The sequence below is a fragment of the Dysidea avara genome, chromosome 3 (assembly GCF_963678975.1).
Source record: "Dysidea avara chromosome 3, odDysAvar1.4, whole genome shotgun sequence".
NCBI lineage: Eukaryota > Metazoa > Porifera > Demospongiae > Dictyoceratida > Dysideidae > Dysidea > Dysidea avara.
This window is the reverse complement of record NC_089274.1, coordinates 750,630-775,843: the sequence shown is the minus strand read 5'-3', so window position 1 is coordinate 775,843 and position 25,214 is coordinate 750,630. Positions and strand designations below refer to the sequence as shown.

General features: G+C 39.4%; 1 protein-coding gene across 1 annotated transcript; it reads right to left on the bottom strand.

Annotated features, from left to right (window-relative positions):
* On the bottom strand, positions 1-25,210 carry LOC136248676 (glycylpeptide N-tetradecanoyltransferase 2-like). The gene is made up of 12 exons (XM_066040457.1): positions 24,789-25,210; positions 16,682-16,800; positions 15,318-15,409; positions 15,154-15,270; positions 14,937-15,107; positions 2,901-3,009; positions 2,052-2,123; positions 1,954-1,995; positions 1,842-1,901; positions 1,623-1,793; positions 156-293; positions 1-102 (listed from the first exon to the last, which is right to left on the bottom strand). Exons 1-12 carry the CDS (start codon positions 25,156-25,158, stop codon positions 82-84), a joined length of 1,482 nt encoding a protein of 493 aa, XP_065896529.1. The 5' UTR covers positions 25,159-25,210; the 3' UTR covers positions 1-81.
* Between the last annotated feature and the right edge of the window lie 4 nt (positions 25,211-25,214).

Genomic DNA, 25,214 nt, shown 5'->3' with positions numbered 1-25,214 from the left:
TTGTTCTCAGATAATGAAATAATCCCAATGGGATCATGACATATGAAGAATATAAAAAAAAATTGGTTCTAATAAATTCATTCACTGCAGCACTACACCAACCTGCAAATACAAGGTCACTCCATAACGTGGCCATTTTCCCTCTAAAAACTGACCTTATCAGGTGGAAGTTCTGGACACTTGAAATTGTACAAGTAGTAATGAAGGTGACCGTCTCCCATTCCAAATTTCAGTTCTTCTAGAAACGATTTATTCTCCATTAGATCAAGAGCATTGAACACATCAAAGTTTTCCTGCAGGGGAGTAGTTAATCACATGTTGTTATAATTAATTGCACAAAACTCAATCGTGTAGTGTGTGGGGGTGAGTGCGTGCATAATCAAGTGAAGTAGTCAGGTAATGCTAAAACAACTAGTACATTTAACTGTTTTATTACAATATTGAACATGGCTGTTGTATTAGGGTGACTGCTTTATTAGAGTATCTTGAGTGTAGGGCGTGATCATGACATCAAAGTAGAGGCATGCCCCTTGATCAGCTGTACTAGATCATAAAGGGGCGTGTCGCTCAATTTTAATGGTCCAGCTAGTTCGTAGAGTCCTATCGTGCAGTTTCAGTGTCTACCACTGGTAACATATCACCGTGAGGGATTCAAATAAATTTGTGGCATCAAAGTGTTAATACACCTTGATATGGTTCCCTAGCATGAAGAAGACTACAAACAGATTGAAGATAAAAGAAAATGCAAAGCGCAGAGGGCAAGTGCTCATTGGAACCACAAAAGGCACCTGCCACTGGTGCCTCACCACCAACCAACTAAACATGACAACCTGCAGTATACCAGTCTAGATTAACACTTACATAAAAGTCCAAGAAATTCACTCCACAATTTTCAACTACGAATTAGGGATGATCTAGCATCGGACCGGTGCTGATCTGGACGATTTAAGCAAAATTAATTTTCTGTAGAAGCTACGTACTGATTCGATACCGATCTTTCTAATCACTGATTCACCTGTCTTCAAACATACTAAACTTATTCACTAATAGTATACTAATAGTACACTAATAGTATACTATCATTTATTGGCTGAATGACCATTGAAAACTACAAGAAGCCATACAGACCCAAGATTATTGGTTTATCCACTGAAACTTAGTCCCTTGAACTTACCAGAGATCCTTGGGAGAAAAACAATGAATAATAGTACTACACCATATCAAATAGTCTAGAACTATAAAAATCTCTGCTACCAACAGCCTACAAGTTTCATGCAATTCTTGGTAGGAGTATGTATTAAGGTATTTGAGGGTGCTGATTGTCTGGGTGGTGTCCACACCACCATTGGTATTGATTCCAGTAACAATACTGTGATCTAACAATTGACCAATAAGCTTACTAGTCTGAGATTATAAATACTACAAGAACTACCTGTCACACATCAGTTGTCACATATAGTTATTAGATAAAAGATGTCAGATCAGTACAAAAGTTATATTGGTACATCTCTACTACGAATTATAAGCTGACTGTTGCAGCACTACAACATGCAAAGGCAATTGGATCAGACTAGAGCAATGTGGGTAGTTATTGAAGGAAACAAAACTTAAATGTAGCTGACCTCTTTTGCTAGCACTAGAGCATCAGACATCAAGTCCAGTAAACTGTGCTTGCCAGGAACATTGTAGAAAGCGTATGCAGCCTTCAGTTGCTTATGGACAGGATGGCGGACAATGGTTGATGGCAAGTTGTAGTAGCTAATCAAGTCTGTTATTTTGTGAGTAACAGGATCCTGTGGGAATTATGTGATCTCTAGTGTACAATAGGTGGGTGGGGCTACCTCAACCACAAAGCAGCTGATGATCTCAGGTCTGGGTAGGAACCAATGAGCAAACTCCTCCTACGTGTTAATGAGTAATAATAGGAAGTGACATCATGTGATGTCATCTTACCTCATTGGAGAAGATTGGGGTGAGCTCAAATTTGCTCAAGTACTAGCAAAAACCAGTAATTAAATCATCACCATGGCAACTATCTAAAATTTACTCACTTCTTTCATTAGTTGATAAGCGTCCGGGATGTCTCGTACTTCTAATCTCCTCAGTCCAATAATTTTTGTTGCCTTTACACAAAGAAAATAAATACAAACAAAAAAAATAATGTATGGCCTATAGGTCCAGTTTAACACACTTAATATAAGAGGCTGTAGGACCAGGTGTGCTACAGACTTTAAGTACTTGTGCCTTCATAAATTATCATGGTGTCATGGTGTCTAGGTGTTTTTTTTTCTTCCTGGTATTAAGGGACCTAAACTAAGTGTCTGGAATATGTAGGTGTTCTCAAGTGTCCACACTAACAGGTTCAGTGTAATATGAACACCTTGGGACCAACCAATAGTATCCTGATTATCAAGGTGTCCTGATCATCAAGGTGTCCTGATTATCAAGGTGTCCTGATCATCAAGGTGTCCTGATCATCAAGGTGTCCTGATCATCAAGGTGTCCTGATCATCAAGGTGTCCTGATCATCAAGGTGTCCTGATCATCAAGGTGTCCTGATCATCAAGGTGTCCTGATCATCAAGGTGTCCTGATTATCAAGGTGTCCTGATTATCAAGGTGTCCTGATTATCAAGGTGTCCTGATTATCAAGGTGTCCTGATTATCAAGGTGTCCTGATTATCAAGGTGTCCTGATTATCAAGGTATCCTGATTATCAAGGTGTCCTGATTATCAAGGTGTCCTGATTATCAAGGTATCCTGATTATCAAGGTGTCCTGATTATCAAGGTGTCCAGATTATCAAGGTGTCCTAGTTATCAAGGTGTCCTGGTTACTAAGGGATACTTTTTGAGAAGTCCAAATTATGGTTCCCATACTACACTCCTTATAAGGTTCATACCTGAGGGATGCGGTATAGCTTGATCATCCTTTGCATGGTCATGTTACGAGGGATATGAGAGAACTGAATATCCACCAGCTTCTTTGGGTTGATGTTGCGATGCCAATACCTGCAGTAATGGCAGCCACACTCACATGAGAGATTATGTAATCAACAAGAGGAGGGGCTCATACATTAATAACAGAACAACAGCTCTTCACCGTCCCCAATGGGAACTCAAAGAGAGCTGGGACTATTCCAGTCACAACTACGTCTCCTACAAATGTGACCAGATGTATACAAACCAAACATGTCACCTCAGTCCCTGGGGTAATGTAGGCAACTGACAGGTGAAAATTGTATGGACAGAGCATAACATTACGAGAACATAAATGTGTCTACATGTTTAGTTTGAGCATCCAGTCACTAGTACATCACTACATCCAGTCACTAGTACATCACTACATTCAGTCACTAGTACATCACTACATCCAGTCACTAGTACATCACTACATTCAGTCACTAGTACATCACTACATTCAGTCACTAGTACATCACTACATCCAGTCACTAGTACATCACTACATTCAGTCACTAGTACATCACTACATTCAGTCACTAGTACATCACTACATTCAGTCACTAGTACATCACTACATCCAGTCACTAGTACATCACTACATTCAGTCACTAGTACATCACTACATTCAGTCACTAGTACACCACTACATCCAGTCACTAGTACATCACTACATTCAGTCACTAGTACATCACTACATTCAGTCACTAGTACATCACTACATCCAGTCACTAGTACATCACTACATTCAGTCACTAGTACATCACTACATTCAGTCACTAGTACATCACTACATTCAGTCACTAGTACATCACTACATCCAGTCACTAGTACATCACTACATTCAGTCACTAGTACATCACTACATTCAGTCACTAGTACATCACTACATTCAGTCACTAGTACATCACTACATTCAGTCACTAGTACATCACTACATTCAGTCACTAGTACCTCACTACATTCAGTCACTAGTACATCACTACATTCAGTCACTAGTACATCACTACATCCAGTCACTAGTACATCACTACATTCAGTCACTAGTACATCACTACATTCAGTCACTAGTACCTCACTACATTCAGTCACTAGTACCTCACTACATTCAGTCACTAGTACATCACTACATCCAGTCACTAGTACATCACTACATTCAGTCACTAGTACATCACTACATTCAGTCACTAGTACATCACTACATCCAGTCACTAGTACATCACTACATTCAGTCACTAGTACATCACTACATTCAGTCACTAGTACATCACTACATTCAGTCACTAGTACATCACTACATCCAGTCACTAGTACATCACTACATCCAGTCACTAGTACATCACTACATTCAGTCACTAGTACATCACTACATCCAGTCACTAGTACATCACTACATTCAGTCACTAGTACATCACTACATTCAGTCACTAGTACATCACTACATTCAGTCACTAGTACATCACTACATTCAGTCACTAGTACATCACTACATTCAGTCACTAGTACATCACTACATTCAGTCACTAGTACATCACTACATCCAGTCACTAGTACATCACTACATTCAGTCACTAGTACATCACTACATTCAGTCACTAGTACATCACTACATTCAGTCACTAGTACATCACTACATTCAGTCACTAGTACATCACTACATTCAGTCACTAGTACATCACTACATTCAGTCACTAGTACATCACTACATTCAGTCACTAGTACCTCACTACATTCAGTCACTAGTACATCACTACATTCAGTCACTAGTACATCACTACATTCAGTCACTAGTACATCACTACATCCAGTCACTAGTACCTCACTACATTCAGTCACTAGTACATCACTACATTCAGTCACTAGTACATCACTACATTCAGTCACTAGTACATCACTACATTCAGTCACTAGTACATCACTACATTCAGTCACTAGTACATCACTACATTCAGTCACTAGTACATCACTACATTCAGTCACTAGTACATCACTACATCCAGTCACTAGTACATCACTACATTCAGTCACTAGTACCTCACTACATTCAGTCACTAGTACATCACTACATCCAGTCACTAGTACATCACTACATTCAGTCACTAGTACCTCACTACATTCAGTCACTAGTACATCACTACATTCAGTCACTAGTACATCACTACATTCAGTCACTAGTACATCACTACATTCAGTCACTAGTACATCACTACATCCAGTCACTAGTACATCACTACATTCAGTCACTAGTACATCACTACATTCAGTCACTAGTACATCACTACATTCAGTCACTAGTACATCACTACATTCAGTCACTAGTACATCACTACATTCAGTCACTAGTACATCACTACATTCAGTCACTAGTACCTCACTACATTCAGTCACTAGTACATCACTACATCCAGTCACTAGTACATCACTACATTCAGTCACTAGTACATCACTACATTCAGTCACTAGTACATCACTACATTCAGTCACTAGTACGTCACTACATTCAGGTATCAACACATCACAACTAAAGACCACCTTCCAACTTATTTTTTTTAAATGCTTTAAAAAAGGAGAATTTATATCCAAACAGTACGTACTGTATAGTAGGATCCTCCTAAAGTAATGTGTGCCACTAAATAGTCATGTCTTAAATATCATACGCAGTGAAAAGGAAAAAGTGTAAATTTCATACAGTACAATTTAGGGGAAAGAGTGCTTTATTACCCAAAGAGTGCTTTATTGCCCAAAGAGTGCTTTATTGCCCAAAGTGTGCTTTATTGCCCAAAGAGTGCTTTATATACTAGCTAAAGCACCGCTGCGCGTACAATATGGAAATAAAAGCACGAGGGCATGATCTCGTGCTTTATTCGCCTCGTGCTATATTAGACTCTCGCCCACGCCCTCGTGCTTTTATTTCCATATTGTACAAGTGTAGCGGTGCTTTAACTGGTTTAGAATGCTTTCTTGTCGCCCTGCTTGGAGCATTCGTTTCGTGAATTCGAACTGCGTCAGTTTTCAGCCATCAGACAATCGGTAAGTGTCTGTGTAGTACAGGTGTGGTAGTAATACAAGCAAATAGTATCTTTTTGGCTACTTTTGGTGATTAGAAATGTTACACACGTGATCTTGTTTTTTGTATTTATTTTCCAATCAATGCTCAACTGTTCTTTATTTTCCACAACTGTACTTTATTGTGATGCAAACAGTGTTGGGACAGTTACTTTGTAAAAGTAACTAGTTACATATTACTTGCAACTGAACTATTTAGTTACAGTTACATATTACCCATAAAATAAAGTAACTATAATAATATTACATATTATATTACTTTGTGTCCACAGCCTTAAGCTGTTATGTGAAACTACCACCTTATCATGTGACATGATTACATTGTTGGACAATGTGCAAATCTTGGCTATAAGTAAGAAGCTGGTGAATAAGCTTCATTCAGTAGGCTTCATTACTTTGTTGTGGCCAGGCGTTTACCATGCCAAACTATGATGAACTACACGTGAGTTACTTTGTTAAACTAGTTTGTGTACATTCAGGCTGCTAATAGTTCGTGCAACACGTGTTAATTACGAGTCCTAGTGTATGGTGAAGCTACACTAGAAAGTTCCATAAATCATTTAAAGCATAACCTTGCTCATGCTATATGAAAAATAAAGCACTTGGTACTTGGCCTTGATGCTAATATAAAGCACTTGGCTATGCCTTGTGTTCTTATAGTACTTGTGCCAATACTTTAACATCTACGAAAACGCTTACAGGCATCCAACGCTTACAGGCATCCAGATATTAAAATTTTTTTACATCGACAATTTTCACTATGCAGGCAGGCAGGCAGGCAGGCAGGCAGGCAGGCAGGCAGGCAGGCAGGCAGGCAGGCAGGCAGGCAGGCAGGCAGGCAGGCAGGCAGGCAGGCAGGCAGGCAGGCAGGCAGGCAGGCAGGCAGGCAGGCAGGCAGGCAGGCAGGCAGGCAGGCAGGCAGGCAGGCAGGCTGGAGTCTATTATGCCTTTTAATCTTCCAATTATTCTTTCTGGATTTACCTATTATTCCCAAAATTATTCCTGGAATTTGTGCAAAAACTAGTTTATTATTAGTTTTACATATGTGACTGCTATATTAGAATTATGGACTGGAAGTTGACTGTTCTATTCAGGGGCGGAGAAATGGGGGGGGGGGGGGGGCAACTGCCCCCTCACTTTTTCCAATGCCCAGTTGCCAAAGTAAAGCAACTATTGTAGTCATTAGCGAACTTAATTACCTTTATTTACTGGGGTTTGTGCTAAAGGTTATGCAAACATGAAACACCGCATGGCAGTGCACGAGATCGATATACTCTAATAGAGCAGTCACCTAACTACTCTAATAGAACATTCAGTGGAATCATTATAAGTTTTCCCTGCTATATGCAATTAATTCAAAATGTCTTCACTAACACTAATATCAATCAACAGCACGAGTCTATCTGAAATGCCTTCATTTACTGATGTATCTAATTGTACAGTGTCTCAATGATAGTCATTGCATAGGAGTGTCCTATTCAAGTACACATGTTCCACTGAAAATGCTCTCAGATTCAATCTCAAAGCATACAAATCTCAAAATTTTCCTGTGGGGGCAGACCCTCTTAGTATTGGCATGCTTTGCAAGCTAGAGTGCAAAGTACACTATGGTAGAGTTAATGATTTTGTAACTTACAGCCAACCTACATGACTTGCCCCACTTTTGAGTACTGTTCTCCTCCCCTGGTTCTATTAGAGTATAAGTGACTGCTCTATTAGGGTATCTCGATCTTATTAACCATTTTTATGCTTGCACTGTTTCAGTGGTGTATTAAAAAGATTTTTGCATCACATTACAAGAAAAGCTTATAATTTTGCACTAGAACTCATCTGATTATTTCCCAATTCTGTTCCACTACCTATTTTATTCCCAAATTATTCTGGTATAATAGACGCGTCCCTAGCTAGAGGCCAAATGAAGCAGCATGTGGCCACCATTTTATGTCAAACTCACCAGTGGGATGTACCTTTTGCAGTTCTATTGAATGCCTGGCTTCTTCGCTTTTCCATTCCTTATATCTTCAATTAAATGGTTGTCCTCTTCTTCATGCCAGAACAAGGAGTCTGTATCGACACTTTCCTTGAAGGAGTGTATTTAGACACCACAAAACTATTTAAGGTAGTTAATAGACTGTAGTATTAGGTAGCTGTGGTTTTAACCCTTAAACCTGCAGAGAAGTTTTGGGAAATGCATGTTTACACAATATGGGCACACATGGCGACACTAGGTGGGGTAACTTAATTCTTATAGCCCACAACAACACTTTGATTAAAAGTCTGTTCACTGGGCTACTTGGAGAAGGTTAAATGAACACTGTAACTACAGCAGCTTACTTGTTGTGAAGCAATGAACAACAGCAAGTCACGTCTCTGTGTTCCCAAATTCTAGCCACGTGTTTGATTTCAATTGTGGGTTTACTCACTTGAGTTGCATATGGCCTGTTGGAAAATTTAATTGCCCTACCGAAAAGTTACTTACAGGACTAGTTTTGGCCTAACTGTTTAGTGTTAGGGTAAAACCCTAGGTATCATATTCCTTGTTACACCACGAGTAGAATGACGCAAATTACATAGGCGCTTTGAACGTTACAACGCTTTGTGCAAGGCATGCGTATTTACAAGTTTTGGATTATGTGGGTTTAAGGTGGCACAGAAGTAATTGTGTGAAGCCGTACAATGCCCATTTGTCAAAATTGGAATTAGCCCACACACTTAATTAGCTATTTTAGGGTGGTGGAGAACTTCACTTGTGAACCATGTAGTCTAGGTCTAGAGGGTTGTTATGATAGTCTGTAATGTTGTAGCTTAACATGCCAAGTTTTGTGAAATCATCCACTTTAATTTCATGCCTATTAAACTCTGAACTTATAAGCCGAATTAAATACCTTGACCTAGAAACAACCTAACACTAAGCCGCTTAGGCTCTTATGGTTTCTCACGTTCTAGAACAACTGTATGGATTCCTTTTTAACAATAACAACGTGGAAACTGGTTAAAAAGCAAACCCGCATCTTTCAACATGGGATAACACACCCATCAAGAGCGAATCTCGAAAAATCGATCCATGGCCCTATAAAGAAACGCTTCTCCAGTGCCTCTACCAAATTTTGAGGGTCTACAGTACATAAATATAAAGTTATTTTGTAAATTGTGAGACAGTGTAGCTGGCCAGGACGTGCTCCGTAAAGCAGTAATCATGCGATGGCAGCTGATGTTGTTCGCCTGTGAAGTTAGCAGAGTTTTGACAAGGTGATGAAGTTAGTACGTGAATATCGTTACTTGTATCAACAATAGTAGCCTGACAGTCTGATAGAGCTGGTTCTTTCAATATTTCAAAGCGCTTTGCTTTGTTTTATAGTTTTCCGTGCTTTTTTCATGCTTGGTCACAAACATGATGTCCCATTATAACACTTTGCAGTGACCAGCACTGAAGGTCTGACAGCAACATGTGCTGCAGCCTTGTAAGGCTTCATTTGATTACTTCAATGCCACCTTAAAGGTTAAAACAATTGCCACGCCCTCTTAAATGATCAGAATATGCCGCGACAATGATCTAGCTCTGTAGGAAACAAGGAGTTGAGCCACACCCACTAACTTGATCTACTGCGTAGCTGAATGGCAAGATTTAGATACTCTAATACAGCAGTCACAGCCACATGAGTATCTCATAGCTATGCTCTAACAAAAAGTTAAAAGTTAACAAACCAGTTGCTTTAAAAATGAAGTATGTAGGGTTTCAGCAATAAACAGTAGAGAAACAACAAATGATGGTAGCTATGAGGGGAAATCCCTAGCTACTAGGCATTGTAGCAATGTGGGAAAATCCCTACTTTGGCATTACTCCTACAATGCCAAGTAGTTAGGGATTTTCCCTCATTGCTACCATCATCTCTTGTTTCACTACTGGAACCTACTTCATTTTTAAATCAATAATTTTTTAAATGCATTAGAAGTACAGTGGAACCTGTCTAAAGCGGTCACCTTCGGGCCAGAAATATTTGGCCTTTATAGAGAGGTGGATACCTAACTCAATATCCTCCATAGAGTAGCCATAGGCCATAAACTGAGGTTTGACCTTTATACAATGGTTCCTGGGACTTATATGTAGTGGAACCTCTATTTAACGGACACTTTGGGACCAACTAATTTTGATAAAATTTTACTGTTATAAGGAGGTTGTCCTCTTTCAGAGGTAAAATTGTATTGGTAAAGGTCTATAGGGACTTCAGTAACTGTCCTTTATAAGGAGGTTAAATGTACAGTGTCCTTTACAGGGAGGGTCCATTAAAAGAGGTTCCACTGTACTCAGGTTTAGCTATAAAAATGCATTTAGCTATACTCCAGTACATCGCTTACTTACGTAGCAGACAAATTAGTGGAAAAGAGCCTGAAGCTACTCTGAGTTTGGAGACAGCAATTGAGCTGATTATGATCCCTGGCTACAAAGTCTGTGAGTAAAAACAGGGACTTCCTTAAAGACGGTGAACTGTGAACTACACAATTGCAAATCCAGGAATCAAAATAGTAAGGTGAGCTTTAATTAGAATCACAAAGCCATGGAGTGGCCATGAGCTTTTCTATACTGTGAGTTTATAACTTTTCCATATTACAGAAGTATGAAGTAGTGCAGCTAGTTTACTCACCGTAATGGCTATAGCTGGCTGCTTTGTGAGAGGCCTTTTATGTAGCGAAGTGCTGTTTAGGACTGCTAAAGCTGGCTGTTATACGTGTTATAGAGGTGACCGCTTAATGCAAACTATTTCTGTACAAACTGATTGGGAATTGGTTGGGACCGTAGTCATGTTGCTGCTATGTTGAGGTGACCGCCCAACTCAGGTGACCGTTAAGGAAGGTTCCACTGTAATAGGGTTTGCACACGATAAGTTTTGTGGTGTGTATTATAAAAACATATAATAATCGTTGCTATTCTTGACATTTGTGAGGCATAGAGCTGGGCGGTATCACAATTTCCTACCAACAATGTATCACCACCTGAAACATCACTAAATATCACGATATCCACACTTTAGGTGGTATAGCAAAAATATTTTTCTAACAAATACATAACCAGCACATTTTTTGGATATAATTTGACTAGCACTTCCATCAAAGAATTGCATAAAAATGTGTAAATATGTATAATTACACTAAATACAGAAAATTACTGAAATACAATATTGCAATTCGAAGATGGTATCAGATGTAAATATCCCAATATACGATAATATCATGATATTGCCCAGAGGTATACTTTTCAATGGTACGCAATGGGGTGAATACACTCACTTGGTTACCACACTTTACCAACTACAAGTGTACGATTATCTCTGTCAAAAGCTTTAGAAATAAATATTAAACAAGTAGAAGGAAAATTAGGAAGATTAGGAATCAAAGAGCAAAAAAGCAGGGTATGACTGAAGAGTAGGGATTACGTGTCCACTAGTATATCTGCAGGTATAGGCAACCTCCCTTGTTTCACAACTTTTCAGCTGTTCCCTTGTTTCCCTGCTTTTTTGTTCTTTGATCCCTAATCCAGCTTAAAATTCCTAATTTTTCCTTCTACTTGTTTGTTTACTTTTCTAATAACGCAATTATGACTACTGAATCCACTTGTATCACATTAAAATAAAGAATGGCACCGGCCAGACATTCCCTAAAATAATTTTGCATCTGAACGTGTGCCCCAATAATCAATTACGCACTGAAAAGTGAGGTGGCCATTATGCTTCGTTTGTAGCTATGTTCTGCTCGTTACACACTGTTACAAATGAAGAACAGTACAAGAAACTTCTCTGCAATGAATCCAGTCACTACGGAAAATGCAGACGAAAAGCATGACACAGCCAGAGGGAAGCCGTATCGCACTATCGCAAATTGACACTTTGCGTTGTCAGCAAAAAGAACTGGAACACAAAGGAGGACAAGAGTAAGTCCATGATACGTGCATTGTACGTACTGTGGTTGGAGAAAAGGCATGTCTAGGGATGAAGCGACGTCGAACAGTGAAAAAATCAAGCCTGTAGCCTCATCCATTGTCAAGTTATGCTTGTATGAATGCATCAGTTAGTTAGTTAGTCAGAATAAAATTCTGTTAAATAGAAATTTTTAAAATTCCGTAGAAACTTGTTGGAAGGGTTTGGAGTCACTCTGAAGACATTTTTTGGGCTTGGCTATGCCTAATCAATACTGCCAAGCTGTTATGAAGGAAATTTGAGGCTGGTTTTAGGGTGATATTTTTGGGCAAGAAAGCCCAAAACTGCATGATCCCTAATATAGTAGCTCTAAGTCAGACAAGCATAATATCAAATTTCATAGATTAGTCAGGAGTGTTAACTATCCTTGTTTATACAAGTGACTAACCTAGCAAACGTCTTTCGTTCTACACTGAACCATTGAGAATGGCTGTAGCCTTCACTTGCATACCTCACAAATGTCTGACAAGCAATGGTTGTTAAGCATTTTATGAAAATACGTTATAATACATTTCGCGTGCAATCCCTCTATTAGAGGTACATTGTTATCACTTAGCTGATATTCCAATAACTGATTTTATAGAACTTTGTGTGGTCGAGATCAAAGGAAAAGTGTACTTTGAATTTCATAAAGTACACTTTAGGGCAAACAGTGCTTTATTGGCCACAAAGAGTGCTATAAAGCAATCTTTGTGCAATAAAGCACTTTTGGTGGGCAATAAAGCACAGTTGCCCATGCACCTTAGTGCAGGTTAATAGCCCGCTGTGCTCACGCCAGTACGACTAATCACCCAAGCCAGTGAAGGCTGATAGCCTCGCTGCGCTGAGTAATCAATCACCCCAGCCAATACGAGTTCTACCACTGGATTGCTTTTATAGACATACCTAAACGCTTTGATGATGGGTGGGAGAAGATAACGTTGCTGTTATGCTTGTTAATGTAAACGGACAAGTCCTGGAGTTATCACGGAAATACTTCACCATGTGTCACAATAGAATTGATTGTGGGTTTTGACTAAAACCTGCCGAAATATGTGATGAACATCTACTATGCTAAAATATGGTAAACTACGCGTGAGTTACTTTGTTAAACTAGTTTGTGTGCATTCAGGCTGATAATAGTTTGTGCAACGCATGTTAAATTACGAGTCCCAGTGTATCATATCGCCAGGTGAAGCTACATGACTAGAAAGTGCCATGAATAATTTAAAGCACTGCTTTGTTCGTACTATATGAAAAAAGTACTTGGCCTCGATGCTAATAAAGCACTCAGCCGCGCCTCGTACTTTATTTTTCATATAGCACTCGTAGCAGTACTTTAACATATACTAAAATAATATCATCAAGTTGATAACCAAAGCTGATCTGATATGGTCACACAGACTTTTCTACTAACAATTTGCACTCTAAATTCAATTGGAAGTGACAGCGTGGGACTTCACAACAGTTGACATTACATACACCATTTTAGTGTGGGCATTCAAAGGCGTGGCTCGGGGTTTAACTTGCATATTGCCCAGCCAATATCATGGGAATGTGGTTTGCTCATGGCTTTGATGCCCAGCCAGTTCAAAGCTACAATACACTTTGACTTTGAATGACATGGAGAGTGTTTGGGTTTACGGGTTAGGATAGGCTCTGTGCAGAGTTGATAGTTACTAAACGATCATTTGCACAATGCGTGGAGATGTGTATTTCTACCCATCACATGAGAGCCATTGAGCAGAACATGGAACAACACAAAGGAGAGACAACTAGATTTAAATAGGTGAGTAACTTAAAGCCCACGCTAGTTTACACATGTTGCCAATCCAATACTGATACACAATATAGGACTGAGCAATAGTATCGATAGTGTGATATATCGTGATAGTAAATCACTATCGTTATCGCAATAGTAGGATATCACTATCGTGATAGTTATGATAAGCTCAGATCTGCATTAAAATGGTATTAACAACCCTTCTATACTGTTTTACAGTTGGTATTACCAGCTTTCTTACAAAGGAGTGGCCTGTAAAAGCTTTACCAAAAGTACATATTCAACGGCCACCCATGCAGTTAATTAACAAATGTCCTATACATGCAAAATAACTTTCTATATGACTACAAATCATAGCTATACAACTAAGACTTTGTTAAGAGCAAAGTGTTTCATAAACTATCGGGATAGTATTCACTATCGCGATATTTAATGAGTAACTATCGTGATAGTAAAATTTTTACTATTGCTCAGCACTAACACAATAACAAGGATATAGCCGATAACAGATCTACTCATTGGTATGCCTCTACTCAACCTGTGCTAACCACCTGCTAGCGTACAGGTACACATACAGTATACATTGGTAAGTCATATATAATTTAATCATTTCAGGCACACCCACCAACAAATACCAATCTACCTGCTCAGTGTTGGGAAAGTTACTTTGTCATTGTAATATATTACATATCACTCTTTACTTTTGGACAATGTAATAAGTTACAGTTAGATATTACTCCAAATGAAAAGTAACTTAATATATTACATTAAGTTACTTTTGCTCTGACCATACACTTTTCCTTTACACCTTGCATATTAGTTACTGAGCTAGCATATAGTAACTGTAAATATAGCTATTGGCTTCTTGTACCTGCATAGAGATGCTCTCTTTAGCCATACTTAAACATTGCTGGCAAATCACGTGACCATTAAGCTGTTGAGTAACACTAATTGGTTAGGAATGGACCTGGTAATGTGTTGTGAATATCGTTACACGTCGCTAACGAATTGTAATAGTAACGTGTTACGTAATAACACATTACTAATATAACGAACTGTGGGTACCTTGAAAGTAACTCAAGTTATATTACTAGACTATGAATAGTAACGTGTTATATTACTTGAAATCACAAAATGTAACAACTATTACATAACGTGTTGTTATTCCCAACACTGACCTGCAGGATGCTATAGGAGTAGGTAGCTTCACTCCAGCAGTGTAAAGTGCTTGAAAAATATTCTCTAAATTGACTCGTCTCGTAATCTCCCTGATCAGGACGGGAGCCATGCGTTTGCTGCGTAGTTTCTTGTGCACACAGAGAAAATTGATTTCTGCCATTGTTTTGACCCTAGAGGCAGCAAAACATGTCATACATAACAAGAGGACACACTTACTGGCCCTTCACAGAGACCACAGCAGGAACACCACTTATGAAGCCAACCAATTTGTTACTACCGATCACACGAATACCACAATACCATGACAGCTTGTAGTGAGGTGGTTGTAGGGCCCTACATGACAGGATCACTACAGTGATAGGATGTCACAGACAACTGACCATCTGAGGAATTCCTTGGAATAGTTAAACCGAAACATATTGTCCTCATCTTCAACATAGTTCTCGTAGAGAAGCTGGTGTAGCTCTGTCAACTAAAAAGGGAGGAATATGTCAACAAATACAGTCAGGGGTTAATCTATGGGGGGTGGGGGGGGGGGGGGGGGGCACAGGCCCCCTCTGGGTTAGCTATTGCCCCCCTAGGTTTATACCTAAAGCCTTGAGAAATGGAAAGGTTTAATTGATCCCAAGGTTGTATAATCCAATGGTCAATATTCAATGGCATCACGGTAAAATTTCACCAAAATTGAGTATATTTACACCTAAATTTTCAAAATTTTCCTGGGGGAGCATGCCCCCAGACCCCCTAGAATCCGAAGCGACTTATTTCGCCCCCTCTAGGTTAATATTCTGGGTTGAGCCCTGAGTCAGTGAAACCTCATTAGTAGCCATGGTCACTATAATGAGGTGGTCTTATTAATGAGGTTACGAAGTACACCTTAGCTATGTTTGGGACCTACTTGACATGGTCACTATAATGAGGTGGTCTTATTAATGACATCATGAAGTACACCTTAGCTATGTTTGGGACCTACTTGACATGGTCACTATAATGAAGTGGTCTTATTAATGAGGTCATGAAGTACACCTTAGCTATGTTTGGGACCTCCTTGACATGGTCACTATAATGAGGTGGTCTTATTAATGAGGTCATGAAGTACACCTTACAGTGTTTTTGTGCATGTGTATGGAAAATACAACATGCGGAGACATGTCAAGAAAGTTAATACAGCACAAAGTGGAGACGAATGCTGTGTTTGCCTCAAGACACCCCCCAGTGGTGCATTAAGTATACTTCCTGGGTCATCTTGGTCACAACGATTGTCTTGAATTAATTTTTGGTAAACAGACTACCAGTAAGTTATCATATTATTCTATTTGTAGTCATAGAATGAACTGGTAGGATTAGTTTTAGTGATTTACAATGTCATGCAAGTTGTCCGTCGTACTGGTAGTGGGGGTTGTTGCTTTGACTTTTGGCAATCGGATCATCAGTAAGTGTTCATGTAGTCCATTTCTAGTTGAAGAACAAATTTATTGGGTCAGTTTGGCTAGTAGTTTTAGTAATATACAATGTCACACATGCATTTAGTAATATTCCTTACATAAATTGTTAGCCCGTATTTGCCCAATTATCCAGATAACTGTACTGTATGACTCATAGTGTACAGTTACACAACTAATTGAAAATACAGTAAATGACGGAGCTTTGATCCTCCCACACAAAGGACAATACATGCGGTATTACAAATAGTTTGTAGGGACTAGGAAGCCATGTTAAAATCACCACATAAATTTGAACTGACTTGTTTATCATCATCAAGATTCAGTGAATCCCATTTGAACTTGTCTGGTAGAGAGTACGGATCTTCTCTGATCTCACTCTTGTCTGGCTCTACTGGTCCAACATCATCTACTGTCTCATCTGTAACATCACATGATTGACACATGATCTTATTTTAGATTGCTTGTGAATGCAATTGAACAATTTTCACACGTGATTTTTGATGAATGCTTACATGCAGTGTTTTAATGTATTGAATAACTACCTCAGTATGTCCCTAATAACTACCTCAGTATGTCCCTAATAACTACCTCAGTATGTCCCTAATAACTACCTCAGTATGTCCCTAATAACTACCTCAGTATGTCCCTGATAACTACCTCAGTATGTCCCTAATAACTACCTCAGTATGTCCCTAATAACTACCTCAGTATGTCCCTAATAACTACCTCAGTATGTCCCTGGCATTGTCTAACAAATGAAATGTTGATCAAGGTGAATAATGTAGTTGTGCTACTAAAAGGATCATGATTGAAACGAAGCAGCTCGAGCAATCATGTGTGCGAATTGTTCAATCACATTCGCAAGCAACCTGAAATCGACTGTATGTTATTGATGACCATGTTCTGACTTATTAAATGTGTGAGCCAGCCAATGGCTAGTCACTCAGAAATTGCCCAATCAACAGTTCACAATATTTGTATGGAAGTTTCTGTTATAAACTCTCGGTACAAAAAGCAGCTAATTTGTTCCATCATCTGGACGTGTACTGTTAAGTTTTGTCAAATATCACCAGAAGGGTACTGTATTGTCTCAAATTATGGCCCAGGCATTTATTTCTTTCAAGCAACTTTTTACCCCGGCTACTAAACCAGACCGGCATTTATATACCTGATCAGCATTCTCAAGTCTCAACTTCATACCTTGGTGTTGTACTCTCCTGGACTCTCCTTGATGTTCCCCTCAGCATATTTTACAGATTCAAGCTCAAAAGGAACTCATACAAAAACGTTCTTCATTTCATCGCTTATAACACCACCCAGAATTGTTAAAAATAATGACTGCACTAAACGTTTATTCGAGACCTGGCATTTATTTTTTTTATGTATAGGTAAGACATGCATTGCTAGGAGTCTTCAGTGGATAAACAACCTGACGGAATGATGTAATAATCACCGAGGCGGAGCCGAGGTGATTATTATATCATTCCTGAGGGGTGTTTACCCACTGAAGACTCCTAGCAATGTGTGTCTTAGTAATTTAGACAATGGCCTGTGGTGACTGGAATTTTGTTATGAACCCACAAAGTATGTAATTTGTTAAAGTTTGTGGCTAGGTGTCTTACTAGAATAAAATTCCTGCATACTTTGTAAATATCAAAGCATTCTTGAAATGCCATTGTCTAAGATGCTGTATACCATGACTAAACCGGACCAGGAATTTATAGAGACTGGCCGTAATTCAAGGCAATACGCTAACACTAAATACATTGACAACCTTACAAACAATTTTAGACAAAACTTTCGAATTAAAAAAGAAAAAATATATAATTATCTCTCGATCCATTAACAGCTCAAGAACTCAATAATCAATGTCACCCGAAATCATTTATGTTATTAGTACAGCCCCAGCTATGGAGGAAACTAAATGATTTGGTAGTAACAAGTATAAGGAAAAATTAGGAATTTTAAGTTTGATAAGGGACATGGTACAGACTGAAATAGGATTAAATTTTCACTAGTATGGTGACTGGATTGACTGCAGATATGTTTCTACTGTTTTTTTCGTTTGTAACAATGTAACAGGCTGAACATAGCTGAAAGCAAAGCATAATGACCACTTCGCTTTTCAAGTCAGTAACTTATAGTTGGGGAACATGTTTACAGAAAAACATTAACTCTGTCGTCACTTTTCTTTTGATGTGGTATGTGTGGCCATAATTATGCTACAAAAGGAAACAGACAAGTATAAGGAAAAATTTGTTCAATTAGGGCAAGGGAGGCCACCTACACCTGAAGATACAATAGCGAACATTTAATCCATAATTCAGTCTATACCCTTTGACTGAATTAGGGAGTAAACATTCACTAGTATATCTACTGACCTCCCTTGTTCCCTACTTTTTTCCTATGATCTCTAATTGATGTTATTCCTTACACTTATCGATGTAGTGTTGTTTGAGATTCGGTTAATGATGTCAATAAAACAATGTAGTTCTCTGCTCATGTGACTGATCTGCAAGAATCCCACTTGTTTTACACAAGCTTAATTGTGAAATTCTTACGACTTATTAAAAAAATTCTTAGAACGCATGTTTCATAATGAAGAAAGGTGCCATCAGCAAAAACTGGAATCATTGTACCGTACGATAGGAAATATTGACGGAAAAATTGACATACTTATAATTAATCAACTCTGACGAAAATTTGATGAAATCAAGAAATCACATATACTAAACACTGACTTGACATCTGATGAATTTAAAATTTGACAAATGTTTTCTTTCATCTAAATGTCCTGTCATACAGTATTCTCCAGGAGTCTGATCAAACTTCTTTATTTAGACTGGACACTGACAAAAAGCACCTCCGTAACTTACCATTTGAGTTTACTAATTATGAGAGGAATGTTTACAAAGTAGCTACAAAACTAAAGCTACAATAAAATTGGCAAATATTTTTAGAGGTGCTTAATACAGATGGAGAGGACATGAAGCTGTTCTGGGTGAAAGAAAGGTTAGATAAGTGATTTTAACTAGGACTGTACATGAATGTCAAATTTAATATCCAGATATTTGGATGGCTTAACGAACGAATACTGAACTATTTAGCAACATTTTGATTAACACTAAAAGTGCTAGAGTTTAGCTACATATTGCCACATCTACTTTCTCTCTGAAATATATGCAAAGTTAATGGTGGTTAAATGGCAGAACAGTCCATCTTGTAGAAGTATAGCTGGTAACCAACACCACTTTAACTACAAGTACTAGTAAACAAATATCCGAATGGTAAATTTAGTATTCAGATAAAATCTTACCAAACGAACATCAGAACAAAGAACAAATCGAATATTTGTTGCAGCTCTACTTTTAACTTCATCAAGTTTGTGAGGCCCTGGCCTCACTGGTCACACCTACTCTGACGGCCTTGATTGAATCCTTGTATTTGCTACAAAGGGATCGAAGAATTGATGAAGTGACTTGCCCATCCTATTACCACCACAATGAAATTGTGAGGATATTCCTTCACTTACTATTGCTATAATCTCATCTTCAGCACAAGTCACTGAAGCGTCTAATACTTTTGACATCACCAAGGATACCAAGAGTCAGTATAATAAGGACATCAAAAAGTAACACTTCCCCCATTTGATATCATATCATAGGAAATATACTCATGAATACTTCGGGAGGGCTTCATCTCAATAAGAGTTCAAAAACAATGATGTCACATAACTACCATGTATCTCTTGTAGCTTGGCATTTTACTTGCTGTGACAGTGAATTGTTCAATTAGAGCTCAGCACTTATTGATGTCAATGGAGAATGTTACTGAGAAACTATTACATACAAGACTCTTCCTGCAGAAGGATCTAAAGGCCACTAATGGTAATGGAGGTAGTCACCGCCTTTGCCTTCACCAATAGTTACGATGGTGATGATTATAATGGTTGCAATGGTCACCTTCTAATGAGTAGTGACGACCCTGGAAAGCAATGGCTCCAGTAGCCACTTCCAATTAGGCAAAGCTCTCTTAGAGGCAACTTGTGGCTGGAGTGGTAGCTCAGGCCACCAAATACGGCAAATCAGACTCCAAGTAGATGTTCTGCCCACAATGGTGGCAGCAACCCTCTGCAAGGACACTGCCAAAGATGACAAGGTGGCCTTTAGGACCTAACAGATGTATATGGAAGCTCTTGTCCTACCAACTGCTCTCTTAGAGAACACTCTACTTGAAAAAGGCCGTCCAGTCTGCCATATGCTCATGCAATTCAATACCACTTGTCACTGATATGGAACGTTATACTTCAGCCTTGAACCCACAACTGCAGATCTTGGTGAAGGATGCAGATTTAAAGGATCCCAACTCTTTCTGGTTGGAGAGAATTTTGGATAGAAGGCCAAGGCAAAGCTTGAGGCCGCTGCAGTATTGAAGCTCACCTTAGCCTTCTATCCAAAATTCTCTCCGCTAAAGCCATGAAGAAGGCAGAGAATCCACCTGTAAAAAAAACAAGAAAGGTTTTCAGGCAAGCCACAACAGGGGCCGCCAAGGTGGTAACACTACGGCTCCAATAAACCAAAGAAAAAATACAACCAAAGACCAAGAAGCTAGAGAGAAGAACCCTCCAAAATGACTAGAAACAGAACATGTGTCAACACCTCATTAAGCAGGGAAAGACCTCCAAGGAGGTGAAAGAACTACTGTCCATAGGTACAGTAGAGGAGGCTACTATTTCCCAAGAAAGCTTTTTATCACTAGTGGAAAGAAGCCTTTGACTGGTGTAGAACCAGTGTATTGTCCAAGTATATGACTAGATGAATAAGTGGCAAAGTGCTACTATCACAGGTTTCATCACTTTAGTGGAAACCCATGGGGCTGATATTAACCAAAAAGGGAGGCACTGAAATTGATAAAGCTTGTGTTCCCACTGGTGTTGTCATTATTGGTGGATTGGTACTTGAAGGTAGACTTCAAGTCTATCCATTAATTTGAATTGGATGAGGTCTGGGAGGGTATGTAACTTTGAAATGTTTGCTTTTCACAAATGTACTGAAAGCTTTTAGGTTTACTACTGATCTTTCCCCTTCCCCTCCCCCAGGAGCCAATTCCAATGATCTACCAGGTTTGGGTAACCAGAAGGAATTCTTGGGGTTTACAGTGGATGCATTAAATCTCTAGCTAATTTCCCACCCGAGAAACTCAGCAACTATCCCAGCATCTTGTTCACCAACAAAATGTGTCAGTGAGGGACCTGGCGAGGAAGGTCTCAGCCTTGGCACAAGCAATATGACAAGCTCTCCTCCATTACAGAGCACACTGTAATTTCAATCAACTCAGTCACTTCAGAGAACCATACCATGGAGTGTGAGAGTGTAAATGAGACTCAATGTCAATCTGACACTGACCACAGAAACAGTGAAGGCTTTGAACTGGTGGGTTGCCCTATACAGGAAACCCCAATAAAGTCCTTAGTGGTGCTGTATGACACACCTCCAAAATGGGATGGGGGAGCCCATGAAGGCAGACAACAAACAGGTCAGTAGAGAAAGCTCTCACCATATCAATTACTTGGAGCTGCTAATGGTATTCTTGGCTCTGCAATGCTTTGCCAACTTGCAGCGGATCACTATTTAGACAATGACACATCCCTTGGTATTTTGTCAGTTATCAACAAAAATGTGGGACTAGAGGAATATCTTCCTACTAGATGAATGTCTGCCCAGGAAGGACAATGTGACAGCGGATCAGGAGCCGAGATCAATGAAAGACCGCTTAAAATAGATAGATGCTGAATCCACAAACATAGGTTTTACAGCTGGAGACCAGACTGGCAACAACGTATTCACCAGGACTGGCCTCAACCCCCCCCCCCCCCCCCCCACGTGATGTCTGAGCCAGGTAAAGGGACAGGCAGCAAAAGTATTAGGATATCCTAGTCATGTTATCCAACTATCCTGGGAACTCTGGAAAATTGTCCCAGGAAACTACCAGCTCAGGAAGTCTAGTGATCCTACCACCAGCACAGGAGATCATAATGAATCAGGGGGTACTGTATTAGTGGCATGGCCCATATCCAGCAATCCTTTACGAATCCTTTACACCATAAGGACTTTCTTCAATAGAGCTTTAGACCGTCTCTTGGTTGGCATCATGGAGACTCAAAACAGAGTCAAAATATAACTCCTTGTTTGCTAACTGGTCTTGCTGGTGTGTGCATAGGAACAGGGGTCCCATTGTAGAGAAATGTTTTAAACATTTTAGCTGAATTATTCAAACAGGGATATTGTTATCAACCATTAAACTCCTATAGGTCAATATTGATGGACATAACAGTTGGTCAACACAAAGATGTTCGGTGATGTGTACAATGAGAGGCCACCATTGGTTAGATACTCTACCTTTAAGGATGTAGGAGTGATTCTGAGGGACTGAGTAACAAAGCCTTGTCACTTTGTGTACTTATTCTAAAAGTGCAATGCTTCTAGCATTAATAAGACTTGCGAGGGTAGAAGATCTAAGCATGCTGAACATCTGTGCTCGCTCATTTACCGCAGCCGGGGATATCTTTAAAAGCTCAGCATTTGTCTAAGCAGAGCAGGGCACCAAGACCCTTAGCAGATTTCTTCTACCCCAGGTAAGCAGACAAGATATTTATTCCAACCTTAGGATAAGAAAAGTAAGATATTCTTGTCTGTTGGGAGAGCCTGAAATTCTAGTGTTCTAGTCTTGTAGGGCAAATTAACATCTATGAGCCACTACGGCTAGATGGCTGAAGACATGCTTAAGCAAGGCAGGTATTAATACTGATATATTCAAAGGGTCACTCAGAGTTCAAATGCTGCAACAGCTGGAATAACATCAGCAGATAATTTGCAAGTAGCAGACTGGCCATCAAACTTTACCTGAGGTAGTCAGGTGACAAGCCATCCTTACAGTATTGCCATCTATCGAAGGGTCAAACTTACATGCTGATATGAGATGGAGCCTTCCGAAATGTAATTTCCAAATGGCTCAGGGCATGCAGGCATATTAGAGGAAGGTGAAGTATCAACATTTCCACCTTCCCACCCAACAATAATTAGTATGCCGTTGTTGTCTTCAAACTTCACACAGGTAACTACCGATTAATGGACAGCGGTCAATCAGGTTTCTAGTGAGAGCCAAGTTACAATAGACACATGGCAGTTTGTAGAGCCTGGAACCAGAAAAATGACATCATTATTGTTTTGAACTCACATGAACTCTTTAAATTGCTGTGGTAGTGCGTAATTACATATTGATATTTCAACTTCACCTTCCTCGTGTAATTCCTAATAGCATGCAAGAACTGCATGCCCTGAAATTATCAATATACATACTACACCAGCAACTATCAAACTGTTGTGAATCGGCTGTTCCTATTTCTATCATGGTAGCAAAGTAAACAACCAAATGACAGGAGGACAGATAAGGCCACTCCAAATAAATTTTCTGCTTCTCGCTCGTCCTGGAATCAGGTATATTTGTGTGCAAGCAGGTGGTCCACTTCCATTATAAGATTGGCAGCTTTTCAAGCCATTATTTGCCAGGCGTAACCCTACAAAGCTGCTTAAGGTTGTACCTTCCTTTCCAAGTTGCAAAAATAACACAAACATGAAGTTGAGCCGACTTGATAGCACTACCGACATGTGAGCGAACACTGTTACAAGATGATCCTGTACAGAATGCAAGAAATAATGGAAGAATACAGAATAATGGAATATTTAGAGCTGACAGTCACCAGGATGCAGGTGGTGGACAGGAAACAGAGAATCTTTTGGAGTGGACTAATTCATGATAGAATAACTTCACTTATTAGCACACTGTGTAGCTAGCCAGGCATCATAAAATAGTTTGCCACAGAGTGGATGTATTTACAAAAAATTTTAGTCTCGCAGCGCCTGACCCTAAAAAGAGGGTCTGGTGAAACTTTGTACAAAAAGTTTGGCGCTGCCAGAATGTTGGTGGCTCCAATCAGATCGCTCCATTTCAAATTGATTATGAAATGCATACATTTCAAAAGATTTGTGGCTCACGGTTAATTACATCTGGTGACTTATCTGCTTAAAATTGTGGCGAAAAATGTCTGTTGGGTTTGTTTTAATGTTGTACAAATAAAGTAGTGCCATTAGTTTAGTGATGCTGTAAACGGATCTGGTTGAATCGATGCGACGTAAACACACTGCACTTACGTAGCATGTAAACATCATCCAATAAACATTCCAGAGTTCAAACTTTTTGTACCAGACCCTCTTTTAGGGTCGGGGGCGCCAAGAGACTAAAAGAATTTATACATACAGTAATAAATAGAGTAGTTCTGCAGAAAGTGTGCTAAAATTCCACCACTTATGATGTGGCAGGTGTTAATACAAGTTATTAGCCTCTTACCTAGTTTGGGTACTGGTTGCGTGTCCCAAAACTCATGTCCTTTAGAGGGCCCGTCCGTTTCCGACTGCATGCTGCTAAGTTTGGTAATCAGCTCTTGCAAATTCTTTACGTTAGACATTGCAATAGATGCTGCATCCTCCGCCTTCTTGGCATCCTCCACTTTCTTGTCTACTGGCTTATCTTTCTTCTTTTTCTTCTTAGACGAAGTAGCCGCCGTCGCACGTGCCTTACTCGTGTCGTCATCTTGCTGACCCGTCACCGTATCGGATTGGTCTTCTAGCTGTGGTGTTTTCCCTTCTGATTGCTTATCTGCTACTGCTGCAGTCTCGTTTTCCTCGGCAACTCGGTCTGGTGTGGGAACCTCCGCCATTTTACCTTTCTAACCAATTTAGGGAATTTACCAGAACTAGTAATTAAAGAATTCCG